At 37.9% G+C, this 21,930-nt stretch overlaps 1 protein-coding gene across 2 annotated transcripts; it reads right to left on the bottom strand.

Moving 5' to 3' along the window:
• Positions 1-6: 6 nt before the first annotated feature.
• RLIM (ring finger protein, LIM domain interacting) lies at positions 7-21,393 on the bottom strand. 2 transcript variants are annotated; one of them, XM_059385474.1, is made up of 5 exons: positions 21,181-21,393; positions 19,311-19,374; positions 5,239-5,431; positions 4,245-4,328; positions 7-2,938 (listed from the first exon to the last, which is right to left on the bottom strand). In XM_059385474.1, the coding sequence occupies exons 3-5, from the start codon at positions 5,405-5,407 to the stop codon at positions 1,314-1,316; spliced, it is 1,878 nt and encodes a 625-aa protein (XP_059241457.1). In that variant the 5' UTR covers positions 5,408-5,431; positions 19,311-19,374; positions 21,181-21,393; the 3' UTR covers positions 7-1,313. The 2 variants fall into 2 exon arrangements, with proteins under 2 accessions (XP_059241457.1, XP_059241456.1); XM_059385473.1 differs by lacking the exon at positions 19,311-19,374.
• Positions 21,394-21,930: the final 537 nt, after the last annotated feature.

Raw genomic sequence — 21,930 nt, 5'->3', positions numbered from 1 at the left:
ATCTGTACCAACTTTGATTCTTATAATGCTAAAAGTGGTTTATAGTCTCTTTCCTCCACCTTCCCTTTTTCCTTTTCTGAGGAGCAGACTTGTGAAAACATCAATGTAACTTGTGCTAGGTGGTAGTGGTTTGTTTCTTGTTTTTAACCAAAACTCTAACAAATTCGTTAATCTACTTCATTAGCTCAAGCAGAATACTGTGTTGAGGACCTCACCATATGAAACCAGTTCCCGTCTGTATGATTACTGTCTTCATAAAAATTTTAAATTTTTCAGAGCAGTTTTCTTGACTCCTCCCATCTTTCATTTCCTGCTTAAATCCAAGTTAAAATACCAAGTTTCTATTGGTAATGCAGCTCAATTCTGCACACTGTCCTTTCCTTTGCATGTCACAGTAGCTGTTCACATACATTAAATACTAGATATGTTCTGCTCTTGACATCTACACACTTAGAAAAGCAGCTTTGTACTTTGTTTGGGGTGTGTGTGTGTGTGTGTGTGTGTTTTACTATCTTGGCTCACAAAAAGCAGGTTTTTTTTTTCATTTCTAAGCATGGTACTTTACAATTTTTAATGCATTAATACAACAGTGCATTGGAAAAGTACTGAGCCTCTACAAAATAGCTTTACATTTTTAAACAAATGAATGTGATTTTTCACTTACACAAGCATAGGCTTTTTAATATTTCCACAAGATAAATATCTCAATTAAACTATAAGCTCACTCTACAGTGTGCCACAGTGATGGGCTTAGGAGACAGTTATACACTTAGAAGATCCTAACCTTAGTGTTATTTACACTGACGTCCAATATCACCTCATCTGAAAGGTGAACAAATGATATTCAGCATTTAGCTGAATTTGTGCCAACTAATAACTGGGAATGGTATAGCTTTAAGCAATCATTTATGAAACATGTACTGTAACTTAGTCTAAACTGGCAGTTTCCTTTGCCCCTCTCCTATGGTGTGGGAAATGTTAAAGATCAATGTGAAATGGATAAAGAGCCATTGCTAAGGCAGATCTTTAAAAAGATAACAAAGGAGAAACTGATAAGCATATATGACAAATCATCAGTAATATCAATTACTGGTACTGAAATCAGATTTTTATGTCCTAAAACGTTGCTTTTAAATATTTTCTTTTATTCTGGAACAGAAACTGGAAAAAGGACAATGATTCACTCAGAAAGCAATGACTCAATTCAGGTTGCTACTTTACATTTAAGCACCACTCAAAAAGTGGGCAGAAAGCAAGTGATTCCTGTTTGCCCATCACAGTACCAGCTACATAGCTGAGAGTTCAGAACTTAATTACACAACACTTTCTCTGTTACCAGAAGCTAACACTGCTCTGCGACAAATAGGACAGGTAGAATTCTCAGACAACCAGCGATCGATGCAGTGGACATGGTACTCATGGGAACAAGGTAGTTTACGAAGTTTGTTGCCTTCTGTGTATTCTGTAATGCAAACACTACAGGTTTTTAATGCATCGTTTTCACCAAAACTTCTCATTGCCAAGTTGTCAATCTGTTCTTTGGTGAGTCCTCTAGGCTGGTCATCATCATCCTCATTTAAGAGGAAAAACTGAGCCAGACTAAGGAAGGGCAAAGAGCCACTTTCATCAAATGTTACTGGGGCCCTGTGTCGACCCTCTCGTCTGGCACCTGAGGAGCCTGATGATGAGCTTCCTTCATTACTGCCTTCAAACACCTCTGAGCTAGTCTCTGAACTTTCACCACTGGAACTGGAACTAGGACTGGAACTGGAACTAGAACTGGAACTGGAACTGGAACTGGAACTTGAACTGGAACTGGAACCAGAACTGCTACTACCACCAGAACCCCCTCTTCCATTCTGTGACTCTGCCCTTTCCACATTTCGACTTGAGACTGAGCCACTGGGCTCGGAATCACTATCACTGTACATAAAGTAGCTTAACTCACCAAAACCTGTCATTATCTGCCTTAACATGGTCTGAATTGCAACAGATGTAGTCTCACTTAAACCAGTATTTAAAATTCTACGAATTGGAATTCTGATGGTACTGACATAGGTTCTCACACCTGCCCGTTCGGAACGTGAAAATGTACGCCTAAAACCTCCTCGTTCACTTTCATAAGTGACAGTATTGTTTGGCGTCTGAGACCTTGACCGAGTTCTGCTAGCTATGCTATCTCTCTGCCGGTACTCTCCAGGACGAACTCTTCTTACTTGCAGATCAAGGACTATGGTTGGAGGTCTCTGTCCTGATCCTGCAGATTCACCACTGCTGGTTGTGTCTGAAGAACCTGCTCCTTGTGAGGCATTTCTTGTTCCAGAAGCTGCAAAAAGACCTCTACTTAGCAAATCAGGTCCACTTATTTGCTGTCTCAATGTCACATGGTGTCGGGTTCTAGAACTTCCCTCAGTCTCATTTACCAAAGGATGCTCAAAAGTCTGAGATGAGATACTATGATGAGATCTCCGTGGAATTTCACTCATTGGATGCAGAGGTGACCTACTTCTTTCAGCTCTCGCTCGGGTTCTCCGATGGTCTGGGCTCCTGCTTCTTGCCCTTCTCTGACCTCTGGTGGGTGCAACTTCTCCCATTAATGCCTCAGTTGAATTTCGTTCTGATCTAGATGGCCTTGCAGATGTTGATTCAGATCGTGGATTTTCCACTTGCCTTTGGCTGCTGTTGTCTGTATTTTCTCCACCAGAACGTCTTGCAGATGGCTCATTTTCATTCTCTGGATTTTGGCTCCCATTATTACGGTTAACGTTGATCTCTAAACTGAATCTGAAATCACCACTGTTTGGGTTAGTCCGGCTCACTGCTCTCCAAGATTGGTTTCCTCTTTGACCACTTCTTGTTGTATTTCCAGTTTGTCTGACGGAGTTAAGCCAGTCTATTATAGAGTCACCATTGGACACATCATCTGAAGAGTCTCCACCTGTTTTTAAAACAGGGAGGGGAGAGGGAGAAAAAGGAACTACTAAAATTAGGACAATCATGTAATAGTGCTCTAAAACTGTGTTAAAAAACAGCAAAGATTCTGAACAGACCTCACATTTAAAGATTTTTGTGAACTACACTACACAGATTTGCAAGTAAAGGCAGGAATGTTTCAATTCCATTTTGAAAAAGCAAGCTAATCCTAGAGAAATTCAGAGAAAGTTTTTTTTAAAAGGTAGTCTGAAGGAAGTCTATTTTCAGAACTTTATCATATACAGAGCCTAGGAGACCACCGTGGACTGTCAGAAGACATTTTTCAGTCCACTATCAAAACATTAACCAAACAAGGTAAACATTCGTTAGGGTACAGGGCTAGTATTTTTGTTCAAGTCACGTTTTTTCGCATTTTCGTTAGTCTACATTTCCTCTAGGATCTTGACTTAAGTGCCTTTGATAATACAGGACTTTTAAAATACAAGACTACTGCAGCCATTGCAAAAATATAAACAGGGTCTACTGGTTCCAAAGTATTTCAGGAAATCTTTGTATTACCAAGATTTTAAATTAACATGAAATTGGAGACCAGATAAAAAATGAATAGTCTGAACCTCGCATGGTGCATATAATGGCATGCTCTAGAACCAAACTGTTATTATAGCCTCTATGTCAGACAGTCAAATTCCCTATAATCCTACTTAAAATTAAAAGCAGGGTTTCTCAACAGTGGCGCTATTTCCATTTTGAGCCACGCAATTCTCTGTTGTGGGGGCTGAGCTGCTATGAATTTTAGGATGTTAGGGTGTTTGGCAGGATCCCTGACCTCCACCCACTAGATGCTCATAGCAAACCCTGAGCTGTGACAATAGCCAAAAAGGTCTCCAGATATTACCAGCGTCTGCTGGGCGGGGGTGGGGTGGGCATATAACCCATTGAGAGCCACCGGGTTAGAGAATACAGCATTTCTTTCTGCTGGTAGAAAATGCACATGTTTGTAAGGAAGAAGTAATTCGGTAGGTGAGAGCAAATTTCAGCAGAGGTGCAAAATCAAGAAAATAACCAGCATATTTAAATAGGCCATTTCTCACTATGTCTCAATTAAATACAAACCCAAAGGTGAAGCAGAAAAAAAAAAAAAAAAACATGTTGACATTCTCACCAAATACCAAGAAAATGCCAGTTCCCTTTTTGTTAACAGTTCCTTAGTACTAAATTAATCCATGCTGTTTCTGGATAATCTTCAGCTGACCTTTCCTGGAGTTCCTTATCTGTTCCATCCTCTACCCACCCCCCAAGGCAAAATATACCTCTGTTTTCATCTGAGTTTTGTGGTGGTGGGCCCTCTTTAATTTGTTGTAGTCTTCTCAGCAACTCTTCCTCAGTACTTTCACCTGAAAATAGTTTAGAAATGTGTGCCAAATTACAAATAAAAATGGAGATGAAAACCAAAGACTAGGAACGTTGGTAAAATTTACTTCTTTGGGGGCATGACATGGCAATTTATGCAAGTTTCTTTCCAGTTCACTTAATGCTTTTGCATGCAATTTCTCATTCTTTCAAACTGAAACTCTGGGAGGTAGATATCATCTGCATTTTTAAACAAAGAAACTGAGACTAAGCGAGAGACTGCTGTATTAATAAATGGCAGGGCCAGAATACCAACTGAGGCATTCTAATTCAAGTCTGGTACTGTTGGCTAAAAATGCACTCCCTCTTCTAAAAGTCATGCTAACACCTTACCTTTCAAAATTTAAACAATAACGCAAAGGTTAGAATTAAATAGAAATGAGGAGCACCAGAGATCATGAATTTTAATTAGGATCAAATGAGACCTAACTGGGCAAAAGAGAATAACCAAACACGAAGTTCTGAATTGACAAATTTACCCAAGGACAGCTTTGGAGGACTACAACTGGAACAAAATCCGGGAATCACAGACAACCCTCTCCCCCAAAAAAGCTTGTCCTAGGAATCAACATTCTCATTAGCTCTTCCATATTTAAATTTATCTCTAGTAAATTAAATGAAGCTAGTTAAAACAAAAATATTGTTCAGCTCCACTTTTTCAGTCAGCTCACTATAAATTCATAATGTAAATCCTAACTAAAAGATGTCATATAGGATAATTCCAAATAGGAGTGAACAGAATGAGGCAGTAAGTACAGCAATAAATGTCATTCTACATCCCCTGTATTAAAATGACACTTCGTAACGGCTGAAGAGACAGATTTTTAAAACAAGTTTAAAAAAAAAAAAAAAAGATCAGCAATTTACATATATAAATCTTTACACATCGCATACCTGGGGTGCCTAGCAAATTGTTATCCCTCATAAGTCTATAATCTTCTTCACTCAGGTTATTTACAAATTGATAGAAAGCTTCTTCCCGATCCAATCGGTCCATCTGACTTCTGCGCTGTGCTGCAGACTGATCACCACTTCCTTTATCGTTAGAATCTGAGCTTTCCATCTTGATGAACAAGTGGAAAATAATCTATAAGGAGAAAAGAGATGAATCTTGAAAACAAAAGTTAGCATGTGTTCTGTAGAACACTTTTAATTATGTGAAAACCCAGAATGCAGGTCAAGATGTGAATTTTAAGACCTCATATGAATAAAATTTCATAGAAGAAAAACTCCTGAAAAAGCCCTGTTATGTTAGGAAAAAAGGAGGTCAGGAATTAGCAAGCTATGGACCATAGGCCAAAATCAGCTCTGGTGCCTATATTTTCCTTGAGATCTAAGAATGATTTTTTTACACTTTTAAAGATTGCTTTTTGGTTGTTTTTTTTTTTAAACAAAAGGGAGATGATGTTTTGTGATGTCTAAAAAGTACATGAAATTCAAATTTCAGTGTTCAACAAGTTTTATTACAATACATACAGCTTCACTTACATATTGTCTGTGACTGCTGTTCTGCCTCAACAGCAGAGCCAAGTAGATGTGAGAGACTGAATGTGGCCCTCCCACTGCTTTGCACTGGTGATGATCTGTGCCTTCTAAGATGCAGTGAGGCAACCTGACAGCATTTCAAGTGCCATGCGTACACCATACTGTGACATTTTAAGAAGTCACCAATACGTTCTCATTTCAAATGAAGTGAAAGTGCACTTCGAATGTCACCCTCAAAGGCATAGTAGGGAATGGGTTATTTTGTTTTGAGATGAACAGACTGAATTCATTATGCAATGGCACTATTTAGCTGTGTTAAAAGAAAATACATGTTCATACTATCAGACCAAGCATTCATCACCATGTTCCCAACTCACAGCTAAAGCTGTAGTCTGAAAAACTGGAAAATTTAAAACTAAATATCTCATCAACAAATATTTTCTCACAAGAATAGAAACAAGGCTTCAACCAGAGTAAGTCTCCAAATGGCTTGTTAGCTAAGCAAAAAAAGCTATATTATTGATGGTGAGTTAATTAAACTGTGCTTGATTTCAGAAGCTAGAGAAATGTGTCCAAAGATCTTTAAGATTATTAGCTTTTTGGGGAGTAGAGTTGCTCAAAAATTCAAGGATACTCAGATGTCATAATCAATTGAAAAATGAGATAGCAAATGATACTGAGTGGTTTTTCTTGGGCCTTGATGAGTCGACAAATGTAAGTGATACTATTCAGTTGTTTATTCAAGGAGTCAAGTGTTTTTTACTCAAGCAGTTTGAAGTAACTACAGAGGTAGCCTCTACAAACAGTCTGCTTGGAGCAGCTACAGGTAATATTTTAACAAAGTTGAGAAAACACTAAGCAGTTTGAAGTGGAATCTGCTAAGATGTATTACAACTGAAATGGTGGTACATGTATGTGTAGAGCAGAAAAGACAAGCTGGACAAATTTCTGAAGCCTATGAAAATGTAAAGTGCTTCGCGTCTATGGGTATTCCTTATACTATGCATCAGCAGGTAGCCCGTAGAAACTATGTGAATCTATTATATTGCTGAACCAGCAGTGTTAATGGTGAACTTCATTATTGTGAACTTTACCATCACCAGCTCTCTGAATTTTTTGTCAGAAAAAGCAGCTGAATATCCTAACTTGTCCTACTACTTGGTAACAGTGCTGACATGCAAAACTGACTAAAAATCGTTTCAGCAACAACTGACACTGGAATCATAATGTCAAACAAGATGCTTCATGCACTTCTTATGCTATCAAAGAAACGAGAGCTCTGTTTCCATACAAATTTGTAGCAGATTTATTTTCTAAGCACGAATTACAGCTCCAGAAAGACTTTTCTGGACCTACTGCAAGTACAAAGAAGACTACCTTATTTCAAAATCCATCTAATCGTCCATCTGAGGAGCTTCCACCTAACCTTCAACTGAAAGTGACAGACAACTCTGCTGTGTAATGATATGCTAAAAGGTAAATATCAAATGAATTCTATAAATGCCTTCTCTAAGGGATAAATATGCTTCATTAATTTATGCTTGTGGATTGATTAGACAGCAATATAGGCATACTGTGTTTTGTTGCACTTCACAGATACTGTGTTTTTTAATAAATTGAAAGGTTTGTGACAACCTGGCATGGAGCAAGTCTGCTGGTGCTATTTCTTTAGCAGCATTAGCTCACTTCCTATCTCTGCCTCCCATTTTGGTTAATTCTTGCAGTATTTCCAACTTTTCATCATTATTATATTTGTTATGGTGATCTGTGATCAGCAATCTTTAATGTTGGAATTGTTTTGGGGTGCAATGCACCATACCAATAGAGGACAGCAAAGTTAACAGATAAATGTGTGTGTTTTGACTACACCATCAACCACCTGTTCCCCCGACTCTCCCCGTTTTCTTAGGCTTCCCTATTCCCTGAGACACAATATTGAAATTAGGCCAGTTAATAAGCCTACAACGGCCTTTAAGTATACAAATGAAAAGTCACACGGCTCTCACTTTAAAACAAAACCTAGAAATGATCAAGCTTAATGAGGAAGCCATGTTAAAAGCCATGATAAGCCATAAGCTAGGCCTCTTGTGCCAAACAGGCAAATTGTGGATGCAAATGAAAAGTTCTTGAAGGAAATGAAAATTAAAATTCACTCCAGTGAATAGATGAATGGTAAGAAAGCTCAAGAGCCTTTTTGCTGATACGGAGAAAGTTTAAGTCATCTGGACAAAATATCAAGCCAGCTCCAACATTCCCTTAAGCCAAAGCCTAATCCAGAGCAAGGCCCTAACTCTCCTCAACTCTATGAAGGCTAAGAGACAAGGAGGCTGCACAAGAAAAGTCTGAAGGTTGGTTCATGAGGTTTAAGGAAAGAAGTCATCTCCGTAACAAAGAAGTGCAAGGTGAAAGGGCAAGTGCTGATACAGAAGATGCAGCCAATGTCGAGGCAAGAAACTCTACCAGCAAACATTACTGCTCATTGAAAGCTCAGGGGATGGTTAGCACATTTTAGCAATAAAGCATTTTTAAATTAAGCTATGCATTATTTTAGGCATAATGCTACTGCACACTTAACAGACTACAGTACAGTGTAAATGTAACTTTTACATGCTCTTGGAAACCAAAAAATTCATTTGACTTGTTGTGTTGTAATATCTGCCTGATTATGTTAGTCTGGAACTGAACCTGCAAGATCTCCAAGGTTTTCTTGTACCTGTATGTGTGAAGACATTATAAAAAATGAAATACGGAAAATCTCACTTCAAGTCAGTAACACTAGATGAATGAACATCTGCCAATAATTTTAATGAGTACTACATTTAGCCCTAAATATGCAAAATGTTATCCCTCCAAAAAAGAATCCCATTCTTCGTGTTATTAGACCTGTATTACAAAAACGCTAATCTATTATTATTACTATTACCTTTCGAATTTAATAAAAAAAAAACTTTTGTAGAAATTTGGGCTTCTCTCCCTATCTAACTAACTATGTAATATGCTCAATTTTGCTTTTTAATCAGCAAAGCAAAAGAACAAATCACTACCTGGCTTTTCTATTACTCTCAATTAACCACTCCAGTGATAAACAGTGGTAGTAAGCAATCTAAAATAAGACTCCAAACAAAAACTTTCATCCTCTAATTCTTTTCCTTCCAATCCCAGACTGACCTTAAGTTCACACTGGAAAAAATAAAAGTTAAGTACATGAACATATGAAAATCTGATTTGTGAAAGAGGTAATCTATATTGATACTAAGATTTAATCCCACACACAACACATAAAGTATCTGGATATTCCTAATTCAACTAAAGGGAAAAATAAAAACAAACCCTCTTTCAGATAGTGAAAAAACAAAAGACAAAGAAGCTTCTCTAACTGTCTGGTTTTTTATAACCTGAAACTTTAAGAAAATTGGAAATCAACATCCTGAAGTTATATAGGCCAGGAAATGAAAACAAACAAAGGAAGCCAAACTTTCCATATGTAGTTAAGGAATATAATTTGGTATTGGGAACAGTAAGCAGCTAACTTAAAATACAGAAAAGCTCAAAAGAAAAAGAAACTACAGCCATAATTTTGCATACCAAATAAAAGCACCAGTAACATTTGCTAATATTCTGAAACACGTAATATTGTGAAAGTTAACAACATGGAAGTTAGGACAATGTCCACTTGTGAATGATCAGTAAATAGTTCTAAAAATAAATCGTAACTTTTTTGAGAGAGAGCAAGCATGTGTTGGGGGGAAAGGGAGAGAGGGAGAGAAAGAAATCTTAAGCAGGCTCCATCTCATGATCCTGAGTCCATGACCTGAGCTGAAACCAAGAGCTGGACACTTAACCAACTGAGCTACCCAGGTGCCCTAAAAATAATTTATAAAGAAGTACAACTCCATAGGGTTGAAAGGCTTTCAAAACATAAATCTTCAAAGAAGACAAAAATGTCTGTTAAGTGCTGATATTTGAAGGACATGAGCCAAAGATAACAGAAAACATACGTACTAAGTACTGTTTTAAGAATGGCACAAAGTCTTAAGAATAGTTGTCAAGGAGGTTAAAGCCCATGTGGAACAGAAACTTGCAAAAATATGGGAGATTTTAAAAATGGCTTTGAAAAATATAATAATAAAAGGAAAGAAAGAAAGAAAAGAAAAACATTCTGAAATCAGAAAGGGGTCTTGTATTGAGTTGGGGGGGGTGGAAATGGTATACTAACAGAAGATGAAAAGTAGAGGCACTCAATTTCAGTTTTGTTTCCATTTTATTTAATGAGGAGAAATCACCTTTCAACTGGGAAGAGAGGAAAAACAAACTTCTCAAAGAGAGAATCAAGACCCCAAACTGCAAAACTTCTAATGATAACCTCTGAGAAATCAGAGCAGAAGAGTGATGCTAAAAATACTAGATTTTAGAAATGATCAAATCTTCAAATAAAGCGGAGTCTATAAACTGTAGCACAGCAAAATCTGACAATAAACCAGGGAAATTCTGCAATAGACTATCAGATATACTGCAAACATGTAGAAGAAAATGTATTCATCAGAAGTGGGGTTCACTGCCAAATTAATCTCATCTGCTTGACAGAGGGATGGTTCTCAACCCTTGGCTTACACATTAGAGTCACCTGGAAAACCTCTGGGGTTGGCCAGATAGCAGTATTTTTTAAAAATTCCACAGGTGGGGCACCTGGGTGGCTCAGTGGGTTAAAGTGTCTGCCTTCAGCTCAGGTCATGATCCCAGGGTCCTGGGATCAAGCCCCACATCGGGCTCTCTGCTCAGCAGGGAGCCTGCTTCCCTCCCTCTCTACCTTTTTGTGGTCTCTGTCTGTCAAATAAATAAAATAAAATCTTAAAAAAATGACACCTTTTAAAAAAAATTCCACAGGTAATTCTGTTGGGCAATTAGGGTTGAGAACCTCTTTGACAGGGACGTGTGACGATAACACTGCTGACTAGTCTGGCCTGATTTCTGTAGAGTGTGAGATTATATATTCTTAAATGTCACAGAGAAATGGAGGCTATATCAGTGTTTCTCTAACTTCAGCATACAAACGAATCAACTGGAAATCTTCTTAAAATGCAGATTCTGATTCAGTATATTTGAGATGGGGCCTGAGAACCTGCATTTTAAATAATCCTCCAAGGACTGCTGATCCTAGAATCACAGCTGAGTAGCAGAGTCTGAAGACAATACAGTTTAACAGATTCACAGCTGTCAAATACCACCCTCAAAGATTATAGAGCAATGTTAACCTGCAAACAGTCCTGTCTTTAGCATTTAAAAGAGAGCCATGTCAGACATGCTAACCAAATCTCAGCAATTTAAAGCTGGGAGTTAGTAATGAAGATGTATGCATAGGACAATATTCTGAATTCTCAGTGGATTGTGAGGATGAGCTGAAATCAACAAAAAGATGGTAAATACACTATCCCGAACAGTTTATGAAGAATTATCAGGCTGAAATAACCCATCTTAAGAGTACAGAGTAAGGGGAAAACCTACTCTTGTGACAAAGGCAGCTCACATGAAGAAGACCTGAAGGTTTTTAGTTAACAAAAAGCTCAATAAAAAGCCTGTTTGATCTGGCTAAGGAACCTAACAAAGACCCATACTGCTTTTACAGACCACAGTGTTCAAATAAAAATAGTAACAGACCCACTGCAACCTGTTGTTCAGATCTAGAGTAACCAAGATGATAAGCCAGGTAACAGCATAAAGGAAATGCTGAATTACCTGGAGATGTCTAGCCTGAAGACAAGCCAAAAAATGGGCACAATTATGAATGTCAAATATTTAGAGTAATAACATGAAAGAAAGCAGAACCACAGAATCAAACTAGGGCCACTAGTTGAACTATGGAAGCAGATAATTCTTCTAATCCTATGGTCTAATGATTAAACTGTCCAAAAATGGAGATGCCACCAGCCTCCCGAAACAGGCAAACTACCCATTCCCTGGAAATACTCAAGCACAGGCTGGATATCAAGAGGAGATTCCTTATTAGGTAGGAGTTTGAACCAAAAGACCCTTTGGACTAAAATGTCATTAAGGACCGGGAAAGCCTCTTGGTTTTCTACTCTGCGCCTAGGATCCTATTAAGCTACGAATTCCAGCACCACAATTTTGCTGTAACACTTTGACAAGACCAATCCACTTAAGTTGTTCCATCCCCACCCTCCAACACACTTGGTCATTTACTACCTTCACACTTCTACAAACCCCGTTCCCTCAGCCCCTTCTTAAGTCTCTCCCCATTTCACTCACCCTTTAAGCTTCAATGAAATATTACCTCCTAAGAAGCTTTTACTAGCTCAGATAGCAACTTTTTCATCCACCTCTTCACACAGGGTTTGTGCCACTAAGAGTGGCACTTTGTGCCTTATGTGGTCTTTTTTATTTTTGAAATAATATGAATCTTATTTACCCAACATAACCAAAGTATCATTTTGACATGTTATCAATATAAAAAAACTCAAGAGGTTTTATTTTCTTTTTTTTAAATACTGAATCTTTGAAATGTGTATTTTATATTCACGGCACATCTCAAGTTGGATACTAAATTTTCAATGGTTAAAGTAAAATGTAGTCCTATCAAAACAACATAGTTGTATTTAATGAGAAAATATATACTACTTCAGTTTTTATTTAACTTAGTTAAAATTAAAGAAAATCAAAAGTTCAGTTCCACAGTTATATCAGCGACATCTCTACCTTACAGTTTTGAAAACAACTAAAAGGTAGAGAAAACACACACATGGAAAGAATTTCAATGTGTTCCCAATATACTGTTCACAATCTATAAACCCACAACTTCTACATCCTCTTTAAGTTTTTAAAAAATAAAATAATGTTGAATACTCTACAAATACACATGGAATAGATGATTCTTTCCTATGCTCACCAATCTTCAAGATCATTCCTGACCTTTTAGAATTTCTATCATTTCCTACATGTTAAATAGAGATTAAAAAAAACCACTATACCTCTATTAAAAACCCTACTGACACTGTGATTTTAGGAACCATTGAATCCTAAATAGCTCTTGCCTGGTGAGCTTAGAGGTTAGTTGATTGCATGCAAGAAGAATTTCTATCTTCGTTTAATTTTATCTTCCAATTCAAGATTTTTAACAATGAGACACACTCACAAAGTAACATATGATTGTCCAAATTACTATTACTTACACAATCACATCCCACTACCCTTTCCCCACTCTCATACTTACATACCAGAGAAAATCAAGGGAAAGAATTTCCCCACATAACATCCCTGCAACATACTTATTTCAAAACTGTGAACAGACCAGCAAGGTTTCATTAAACAGAACACACAGTATTTTGCTAAGGTATAGGTTTCCATTAAAAAAGCAGTTTGGTTTTTTTGTGGTTGATTAGGGGACAGGGAGAGAAAAATCTGATTTGCTCCCCTATATGTGCTTCCTTTCTGCCTTACTCTGCATTCCCCCTAGGCTGGGAATGAGGGTCAAGAGATTTCAGCACTGACAAGTGCTCTACCTCTACCCTTTGGGGACACTTAAGGGGTGAGTTATGGCTGTAACACGTGCAGAATTCCCCGGGACTAGAAGTAATTACATTTTGGTGGGGGGGGGAAGAAAACCAGAATGTTAAGCAATGCTTTCAAATGCCTTGTAAAATCATCTTACACACAGATAACCCCCTATCCCCACCCCTGAACTTGGTCTTATTATATATAAGTGGCACAAAATGAAAAAATACAGTAAATCTAAATCACAAGTTCAGCCCCTGGTAGATGTAATATCACACTGGTGAGTGAAAATGAACATTTTAATGGCTAAAGCATGCCAAAGATGCCAGGACACCATAATTCAAATGATCAAATACAGAACTCTCTCCATTCTGGTGTCAAACTTTAATAAAGAATTATGTCACCAAAATGTGTCTCTAGAGTCTACTCTATGGTGGACACTGTAATACATTTCCAGTTTAACTAGTAAAAGGAAAGAAGGATACTCCCACACTCCTGGGCTCCTTCTATCATCATAAAAGAGAGAATCTTAAATCTACTTAGTTATCTTACTCTCAAGTATAATATTCATGTGTGTAAGTCAGAAATTCTGGATTACGTGCATGATTAGCATCAGCCACTTTAAAACTTAAATATGCCTATGAAAAGCTTACCAATAAAACAATTTAAGAGAATATGTAATTGTTAAATCACTTGGGTCTTTCCCTAGTTAAACAATACCCATCACCATATATTCATAGAGCACTTCTACTTATATTCCATTTAATCCTCACAACAATCCTGTGAAGTAGGAACATCACCTCAATTTTGCACCTAACAGATGTATAGGAAGAAAAACTGATTTACCAAAGGCCAGGTGGCTAGTAAGCGGAAAGAGCCAATAATTAAATCCAGGTCTCCTAATTCCAAATCTAGTCAACTTTTCACATATGAACAACTGCCCCCCCATAATATTCCAAAACTATAGACTTTAGAACACATCCCTTCAATCCCAATAGACATGTCTAAAGTAATCAACCTCACTATGACATTTTTATACCATGTTCACTCTGGGTATGAAAACTTCTAAAACAACAAAGCACCTTTTATAAGCAGAATGAACCAAGCAGGACTTATTTTAAAATAAGTCAAGTTTTAGTATTTTTGTTTTAAAAACAAAAAATAGCATACTTTACTAACCTTATTTATTTCAGAGCACTGTGTGCCAATATATCCAAATCCATTCCTGGAAACGAGCAGCCAAATTAGAAATTTTGCCAGCCATTTCAAAAACTACTCGTTTGGCCAATGAATGGGTGATTGTGTCAGGTAAATTCAACTCTAGGAGGACAAGCCAGCAAGAAAACCAAGCCTGGGGTTTATTCTGTAATCAGGGAATTTAGGACAGATTTTATTCACCTTGATTAAAAGCACTGTTAGTGATCCCCATTTCTTCTACAGTCACTACCATATATTAGTATAAGTTATGCAGCTTACTAGGTTTCTGACCACTGTTATAAGTATTTCATTACCTCTCTTCAACCATGTACTCCAAACTTTAAAAAATGTAAATTTTGTTTTATTAGGGTGAAAAGGGTTCTAGTATCAAGCCCTGCATTGGGTTCCTTGGTCAGTGGGGAGTCTGCTTTTCCCTCTGCCTGCTGCTCCCCCACTTGTGCTCTATCTTTGACAAATAAATAAATAAATTCTTAAAACAAAACATTGTCTAGTACTAATGGGTCAGGAGACATGGTGCTAAGTACACACATATTATACTCAACAGACATACTGCATACTGCATCACAGTACCCAATGAAGACAACTGAAGGCACCAAAACATACTGTTAAAAGATTTTATAAAAATAAATTATCAAATTTATTTTTTATGAAATGTTTGTGTGAATATCTATTTAATAATAAGCCCCATCTATTAACTCTGGAATAAATAATCTCTTCTTAAAAACAAAAAGGTATAGTGGGAGGGAGGAATCAAGCTAACCAGTATCAACTAACTACCAAAGCATCTTGAGCATTTTTATCTTTTGTGTTCAAACAAGCTCCAAAACTTAGTAGTGTTCTAAAGCAGAAGAGGCCAATTAAAAAAATCATAGTATCAAAATAAAAATGTGTAAAAAGAAAATGTATAAAAATACTGAAAAAGAACAAGTATCATTCTGCTTGCAACAGAGCTTCATGAAGAACCTCAGAGAATAAATGAAAACTAATGACATGCAATCCCTGTCACTAAAGCTCAAGAATACCACTGCCAAAATGAAAAATATCTCATGCAGTTTTTTAAAAAGTCAAATCACAAAGAACCACTGAATTTGAGGTCAGGATATAAAGTACCATTGTGTATGTAGTCACCAAAAAGTGTTGAGAATTCTTCACATGCAGAACGTTTAATTAAAATTTTATTAGCATCTGTAACAAATAAGAAATGATTAACAACCAAACAGCTTTTTTTATCCTATCAGTAAAAGGATAAAAGTAAAAGGGGTGGAATTTAGTTCTGTGAAAAGCAAAATATAGAGGAGGTACTGGGTTCTAGTCTTGGCTGGTAACATTAACCAGCTATGTAAATTTGGTCAATTCACTTAACCTTGTGTGCCTCAGGATCATCATCGATATTAAGAGCACTGGAATAAAACCATCCATAAGGTACCTTCCAGTTCTATGAATCTGGACGATGAATATAATATAACCCAGGTCACATTACAGTAATAAGTCAAAAATAAAACTAAAGAAACAACATGAATAACTAGGATGGAAGCTTAAAAAGCTGCGCTTTTCTCACCACCATTTTACTTACGCACTTCTCCCTTTTGTGACTATCTTACATTTTTCAAAACAAATACAAAGCATCCCTCTCTAAAAAACATGACAGGGTTGATGTTTATTTCACTGCCTTTACCTATGGCATGATAACTGTCACCACCCACACGATCTGTTGATTATTTCCAATATTGGCCTGTCAGAGGATGCTACCAAGACCTCTACTACTGTTGATACTATCACAGCAATACAAAATTATAAAACATTATCTGCATGGCAGTGTTACTTTAGCCTAATTTATATTCCTCTACCACTACCACTTGAAAAGAACAGCAAGAAAAAAAAAGGATTCAGAAATGTCCCTTATGTGTCTAATCTCTTGGAAGGAGGTCTACTGACCTGCATCTAACAATTCTATTACAATCCTCAGAAACAGTTAAATCGGAAGATTATTAATACGAATGTCAACAAATCAGAGGACAGAGATCAAACCAAATGGTGCCAGTTCACAGGGATAAGTTAGTTAAAAAAGGAAATCATTGTGATGACATTTCTATTCATGCAAGTACTTTAGACAGTAAATTTAATCTTCGAATACCTATTTCATGTTCTTTACATTATTGAGCTACATTACTAAATTAGACTTTTGTCTTATCCACAAACTCAACTGTGCCTTCTCATTGTTGCCAAGAAGTCAAAAAATGACTCAAAAACCCAAAATGTTCATGTGTTTATGAAGAAAGTTATTAATGTAAGAAGTCACTGATTCCTGGCAATTTTGGTAAGGTAGTATCTTAATTTAAGAACATGAGCTTTCCATCAAATATTAACTTTTTAGTAAGTGAAGTAAATTTTTAAATTAAAATCTCCTGACCAAAAAAGAAAATACTATCTACACAAATGACTTATGTTATTTGAGGAAAACAATTTTGTGTTACAGAACCAAACATGCTGACTACTGTGCTTCCTGAACCAGTGTTCCTAGAGATATGATGGCAAAAATGGCCATATGTCCCCAGTTTGTCCAGAAGACTAGCAATCTACACCTGTTATCCCACAGTAATTATTAATACGGCCCTCTTTCACTCTCAAAAGCATTCCAGCATGGATAAATTAATATGGTCACCTTAGATGTAATTGACACTAACAGGAACTTTGGTCAATAAAAAAATGAAAATTATAATTAAGAGTTAACTTCTTTTTCCCTACAGTTAAGTGGAGAGTAAGAGGAAAGAGACCATTTTTCATTCTAAAGAAAGTTTAAAACATTCAATACAAAAATCTCCTCTTCCCTGCAAAGTATGTTTGTTCATCACCATGCAAACCTTATAAGAGCACCTCAATCTGTAGTCATGAAATTACTGCACAAAGTCCACAAATCTACATACACACCACAAACTGTCTATAAATATTTGTCTCACATGTATGTAGGTACTATCAGGACTGACGAAATTAAAGTCCTGGGTCAGAAAATCTACAACAAAAAGATCAACTATGTATTTCAGAAACAAAATCACAAGTTCACAAGCATATGCCTGAACTATTCAAAACCGCCAAGATTTTCATATTTAAAAAAATTTCAATTGATGACTGGAAAAATGAACTGTTTGATTATCTGGGAAATTTCTATATTCAAGGGCGGCAAAAAACAACGAAGGGAAAAACAGACACAGAATACTTTCTTAAGCTGGTTATCAAAACATCAATTGATTATGTAAACTGGTATTTTTTTAAATTGATGGGCCATAAGGTTTTGGAAATCTCTGTGTTATACAGAGATGATAAGGAAGCAGACTTACAAAGAAAACAAAACATGTCCTAGGCAGTGACCCAAAATTCTAGCACCTTGCTGGTCTGGATCTGAGAAAGGACTTTTCACTTTCTAATTTTTACTCACTCTATGGTAAATCAAGACAGAAGAGGCTGGTGAGTGATTTGCTCTATTTTGCAATTTACTAGGGCTATGCAGAAAGTAATATACACATTGTAATTCCATAGATAGAAATGTCCCATTTGACCTACTGTATTATCTAAGTCCCTACAACATGTTCACTAATCTCAACGAATGTATCCAACCAGCCTAACATTTCTAGATATCACTTCATTAAACTATTTCTTAAAACCATGTGTGGTTTTAAATTAAGTGTGTCAAATAATATCGCAAGCAGTAATAGCTGAAACAGAAGCCATGACATAAAAAAGGGAAGAGTGTAATTGCTAAAAAAGTCTCTTCTGCATCATAAACCAGATTCTCTTTAAGTGGGAACAAGTTTTTGATACGACATAACCTGTAGATTTTTTTACTGCAACCTTTATTTTCTTTCCATCTCCAATCTAATTAGAGAGCAATTAAGTCTAGAGGCATAAAAGTTTAGTGACTTCAGCATCAGAGACATCTGGGTTAAAATGGGGGCTCTACCATTTATTAGCTATTTAATTGAGGACAAACTGCTTAACCTCTTTTGAGTTTCAGTTAACTCTGTAAAATAGTTAATATCCTCATGGGGCTTTGCTGTGAGGATTACAAAGTCATGCAAGTGAAGCACAGGACACAGTACATAAGCATTCAATACAAGTTAGCTTTGAATTTAGGCTAACTAACTCCATCCCAGTTTGCTTGGGGCAGTCTAGGTTTGCACCTGTTGTCCAGGCATAACTATTAATAATGTCCCTTTTGCTCTTAAAAGCATCCTGGCTAAGGCAATAAATCATGTGGTTACCATAAAATGATGACGATGAAAGGAGTTAATATCAGAGTATTTTTTATCAATTATGAATTTCTGGATCTTGAAGGAAAAAAATGAACACCAAACAAAATAATGTAGGATTATATTCCTGTAAGATGTTCTACTGATATTCATTTAGTTATGCAATGAACATTTAAATGCTATTTATTTAGACCCATCCCACCCCAACAATGACTTAAGGCAGCAAATTTCCATTTTGTTCTTTCTGTTCTATACACGTACTGGTAAACTTCATACATTATTTTAGAAGGGGAAAATTCACAGATAAAACACTAGTGGAGTTCCAGCTATTCAGACACACTACCCTTTGAATCCCAATAAAAAATACCCACTCTTATTATGAAGAATGCCCAACACCAACAAACATGTATCAAATAAGCCCATCCAATTACAGGGCCTGCAAAACAGAATAAATATTTTTAAACATGCATTCTACACAAAAATCATCAGGAGACGCAACAAAAAATAAATTACCTGACTGTTATGACATAGTATTGTAATACAATAAACTGGATTTTAGTTTTCTTCACTCTCTGCTCTAGAAAAAAAAAGAATCCATTATTCTTCCTCTTTCAAGATACACATTTTCTATGAAATAGACACATCCTAAAAAAAACATCCTATATATTTTAAGTTACACACCCCATAACCCAATCTAATTTAATATTACTACTAGGATATTTGGGGAGATGGAGGTCAGAGGAAACCAGGAATCTTGTGTAAGATGTAAGATTTCCTTTAAAGGCTGAAAGCCAATCTACCTTTTAATATAAGCTTGCTTAAAATAGGCCTTTCCTTATCAGACCAGTAATATTTTCAGATTCTGATAGTTACTTTCAAGGACTTATCTGGCACATTACAGTAGCCTATGGCAGGAGCTAAAGTATGAGAAGATCACTAGGACATTAGGGATAAAGAATGAAATATTTTTCAGTTTAACAGTCTCCTAAAACCATAGTTTAAAAATTATTTGGATTGGTCTTCCTGGGTACTTTATTTTTATAATCTAGAAAGCTGATTATTGGGGGCAATAATTGTGCCTGCCTGGTCTCATGTTATCCAGGACGGACATAATGTACCTAATAGGACGATATGAGTAATTGTGTTTTTAATTTCGAAGAATCAAATAAGTGATTCTTGTGGTAGAAACGACTAGTAATACATTTATTTCTTCCTCCCTTCAACCATCTAAAGCGACTGCAGTTAATTCTGATTCAGGAAATGCGGGCTCTTTATTTGCACCAAAATTATTGTGGGACCTTGCAAATGGTGGATGACAACCTGCTATAAATGCTTCCTCTTGCCCCCAAACGAAAAGAATGACCTAAATAACAGGACCGCTAGGCCTCAGATTCCCGGACTAACCTGTGGAATAAGTATGGGGAAACTGTCTAGGGAAGGAACGTGGCTGTCTCCTCCATCTTGAAATTAATCAGCATAAGGCAAAAAGGGACTGAGTATTCAGGAAGCAGAAGCCCAACCGGTTAATACTAGTTACTAAAGCTATGGCGTACGTGGCAGGTACCGCCCGCAGAAGCCGAGACCCTAAGGCTTTTCTTTTGAGGGGGGAGGGGTTGGGTTGTTGCCGGATTAAACGGAAATTAAGTTGAAAATCATTTGGCCCAATTCCCACCCTTACCCAGGGAAAAACAACAAACACGCAATGGCTTTCCCCTGCCTTTCTGGGGGATCCTTGCAGTGATATCTGGCAAAGGATACGCCAGGGTTACTCGAGTAAGGGAGTAAACCACAGTTGCCCCAGATCCTCAGGGAAGATGTCATCGTGGCCCCAGGGGGCGCCTAATTTATAGTACCCAGCAGAAGGACTCAAAATGGGGTTTTGCAAATCCTGGGAAATCTAAAGGCCCAAGAGTTCCCAGCATGTGACTTAGAGCAACCTGATTTTTTCCCCTTTTCCCAAACCCAAGCCCGCCATATAAAAGGGGGATGGGGAAGCGAGGGAAGCCTCCAGAGAACCCAAGAGAAAAACCTGAGACGATCAAAGATTCTCACGCCTGAGGCCAACACTCAAAAATCGCCTCCCCCAAATTCTAAAGGCTGTGGAGCGTCCTGGCTTTAGCTCGCACCGCCACGGAGAGGAAGTACTACCCACCTCCTTCCCCTTCTTCAAGAGACTGTGACTATACACCCAACTAAAATGGCAGCGGCGACTACGCCACGGAGCCCCCCGCAGCAATCAGCACCTGGGGTCCGGAGGCGGTACTGAGCGTCCGCCACGACACGACACTCAGGCCATTTTGAGAGAACGCGGCAGCCGCGGCGCCGCTGTCTTCCCCTCGCGCTCCATCCATTTCTCAAGAGGATTTCCCAAGGCTTCACTTACTCGGTTTTGGTGTCGGGTCCGACTCTATCGGTTCGGCCGCCGCCGCCGCCGAGGCTCCTGCGCGCCTCCCCTGCAGCTGCTCTCAAGCCCGCCTCTGATGAGTCGCTGGTGGAGACCCGCCTCTAGCCCAGCGTCTGCTCCGAGACGTTGCTCAGGCAGCCATTATCTTCCCCATTGTTACCAAGCAGCGACAGGAAACGACTGCCCACAACAGGAAGTGATGATGCGGTGTTCCGGCCCCGCAGCCCCACTCCCAGCCTATTAGCCAATCCCAGGCGATTCCTCGAAAAGGCTCGGCGGGAGGAAGAAGGGGGCAGCAGACGACGCGGCAAGGCGGGCCGCGATCTGGAAAAGGAGCGGGGCTGTGACGCCCACCACGTGACAGGCCCCACCCTCCTCCGCCATTTTGAACTGTGGCGAGAAATTCGCGTTTTGGGCACTGTGGGAACCTGAGTTTTCCCAGTTCTGGAAACTGAAGACTGTCACAGCCTGACTGCTTGAAGCCTTTTTCAGAGAGCGAGAAATGCGGTATTAGTCCTACCTGACGTCGATTCACACGCTTAATTCAGACTAGTTCGTACAGCATCTTACCTTTAATTCAACATACATTTATTGAGTGCCAACTGTATGTCAAGCATTGAAGATGCTGGGAATGCTGCGGAAATTAAAACGGACCAAAATCCCAGTTCTCATGGTTCTTTATATTCTATTTTCTCATGGTTCTTCATACTCGGGAGAGGGGACAGTAAT

Source organism: Mustela nigripes, chromosome X (assembly GCF_022355385.1).
Source record: "Mustela nigripes isolate SB6536 chromosome X, MUSNIG.SB6536, whole genome shotgun sequence".
NCBI lineage: Eukaryota > Metazoa > Chordata > Mammalia > Carnivora > Mustelidae > Mustela > Mustela nigripes.
The sequence above is the reverse complement of the archived record's forward strand: the minus strand, read 5'-3'. Positions and strand labels throughout refer to the sequence as shown.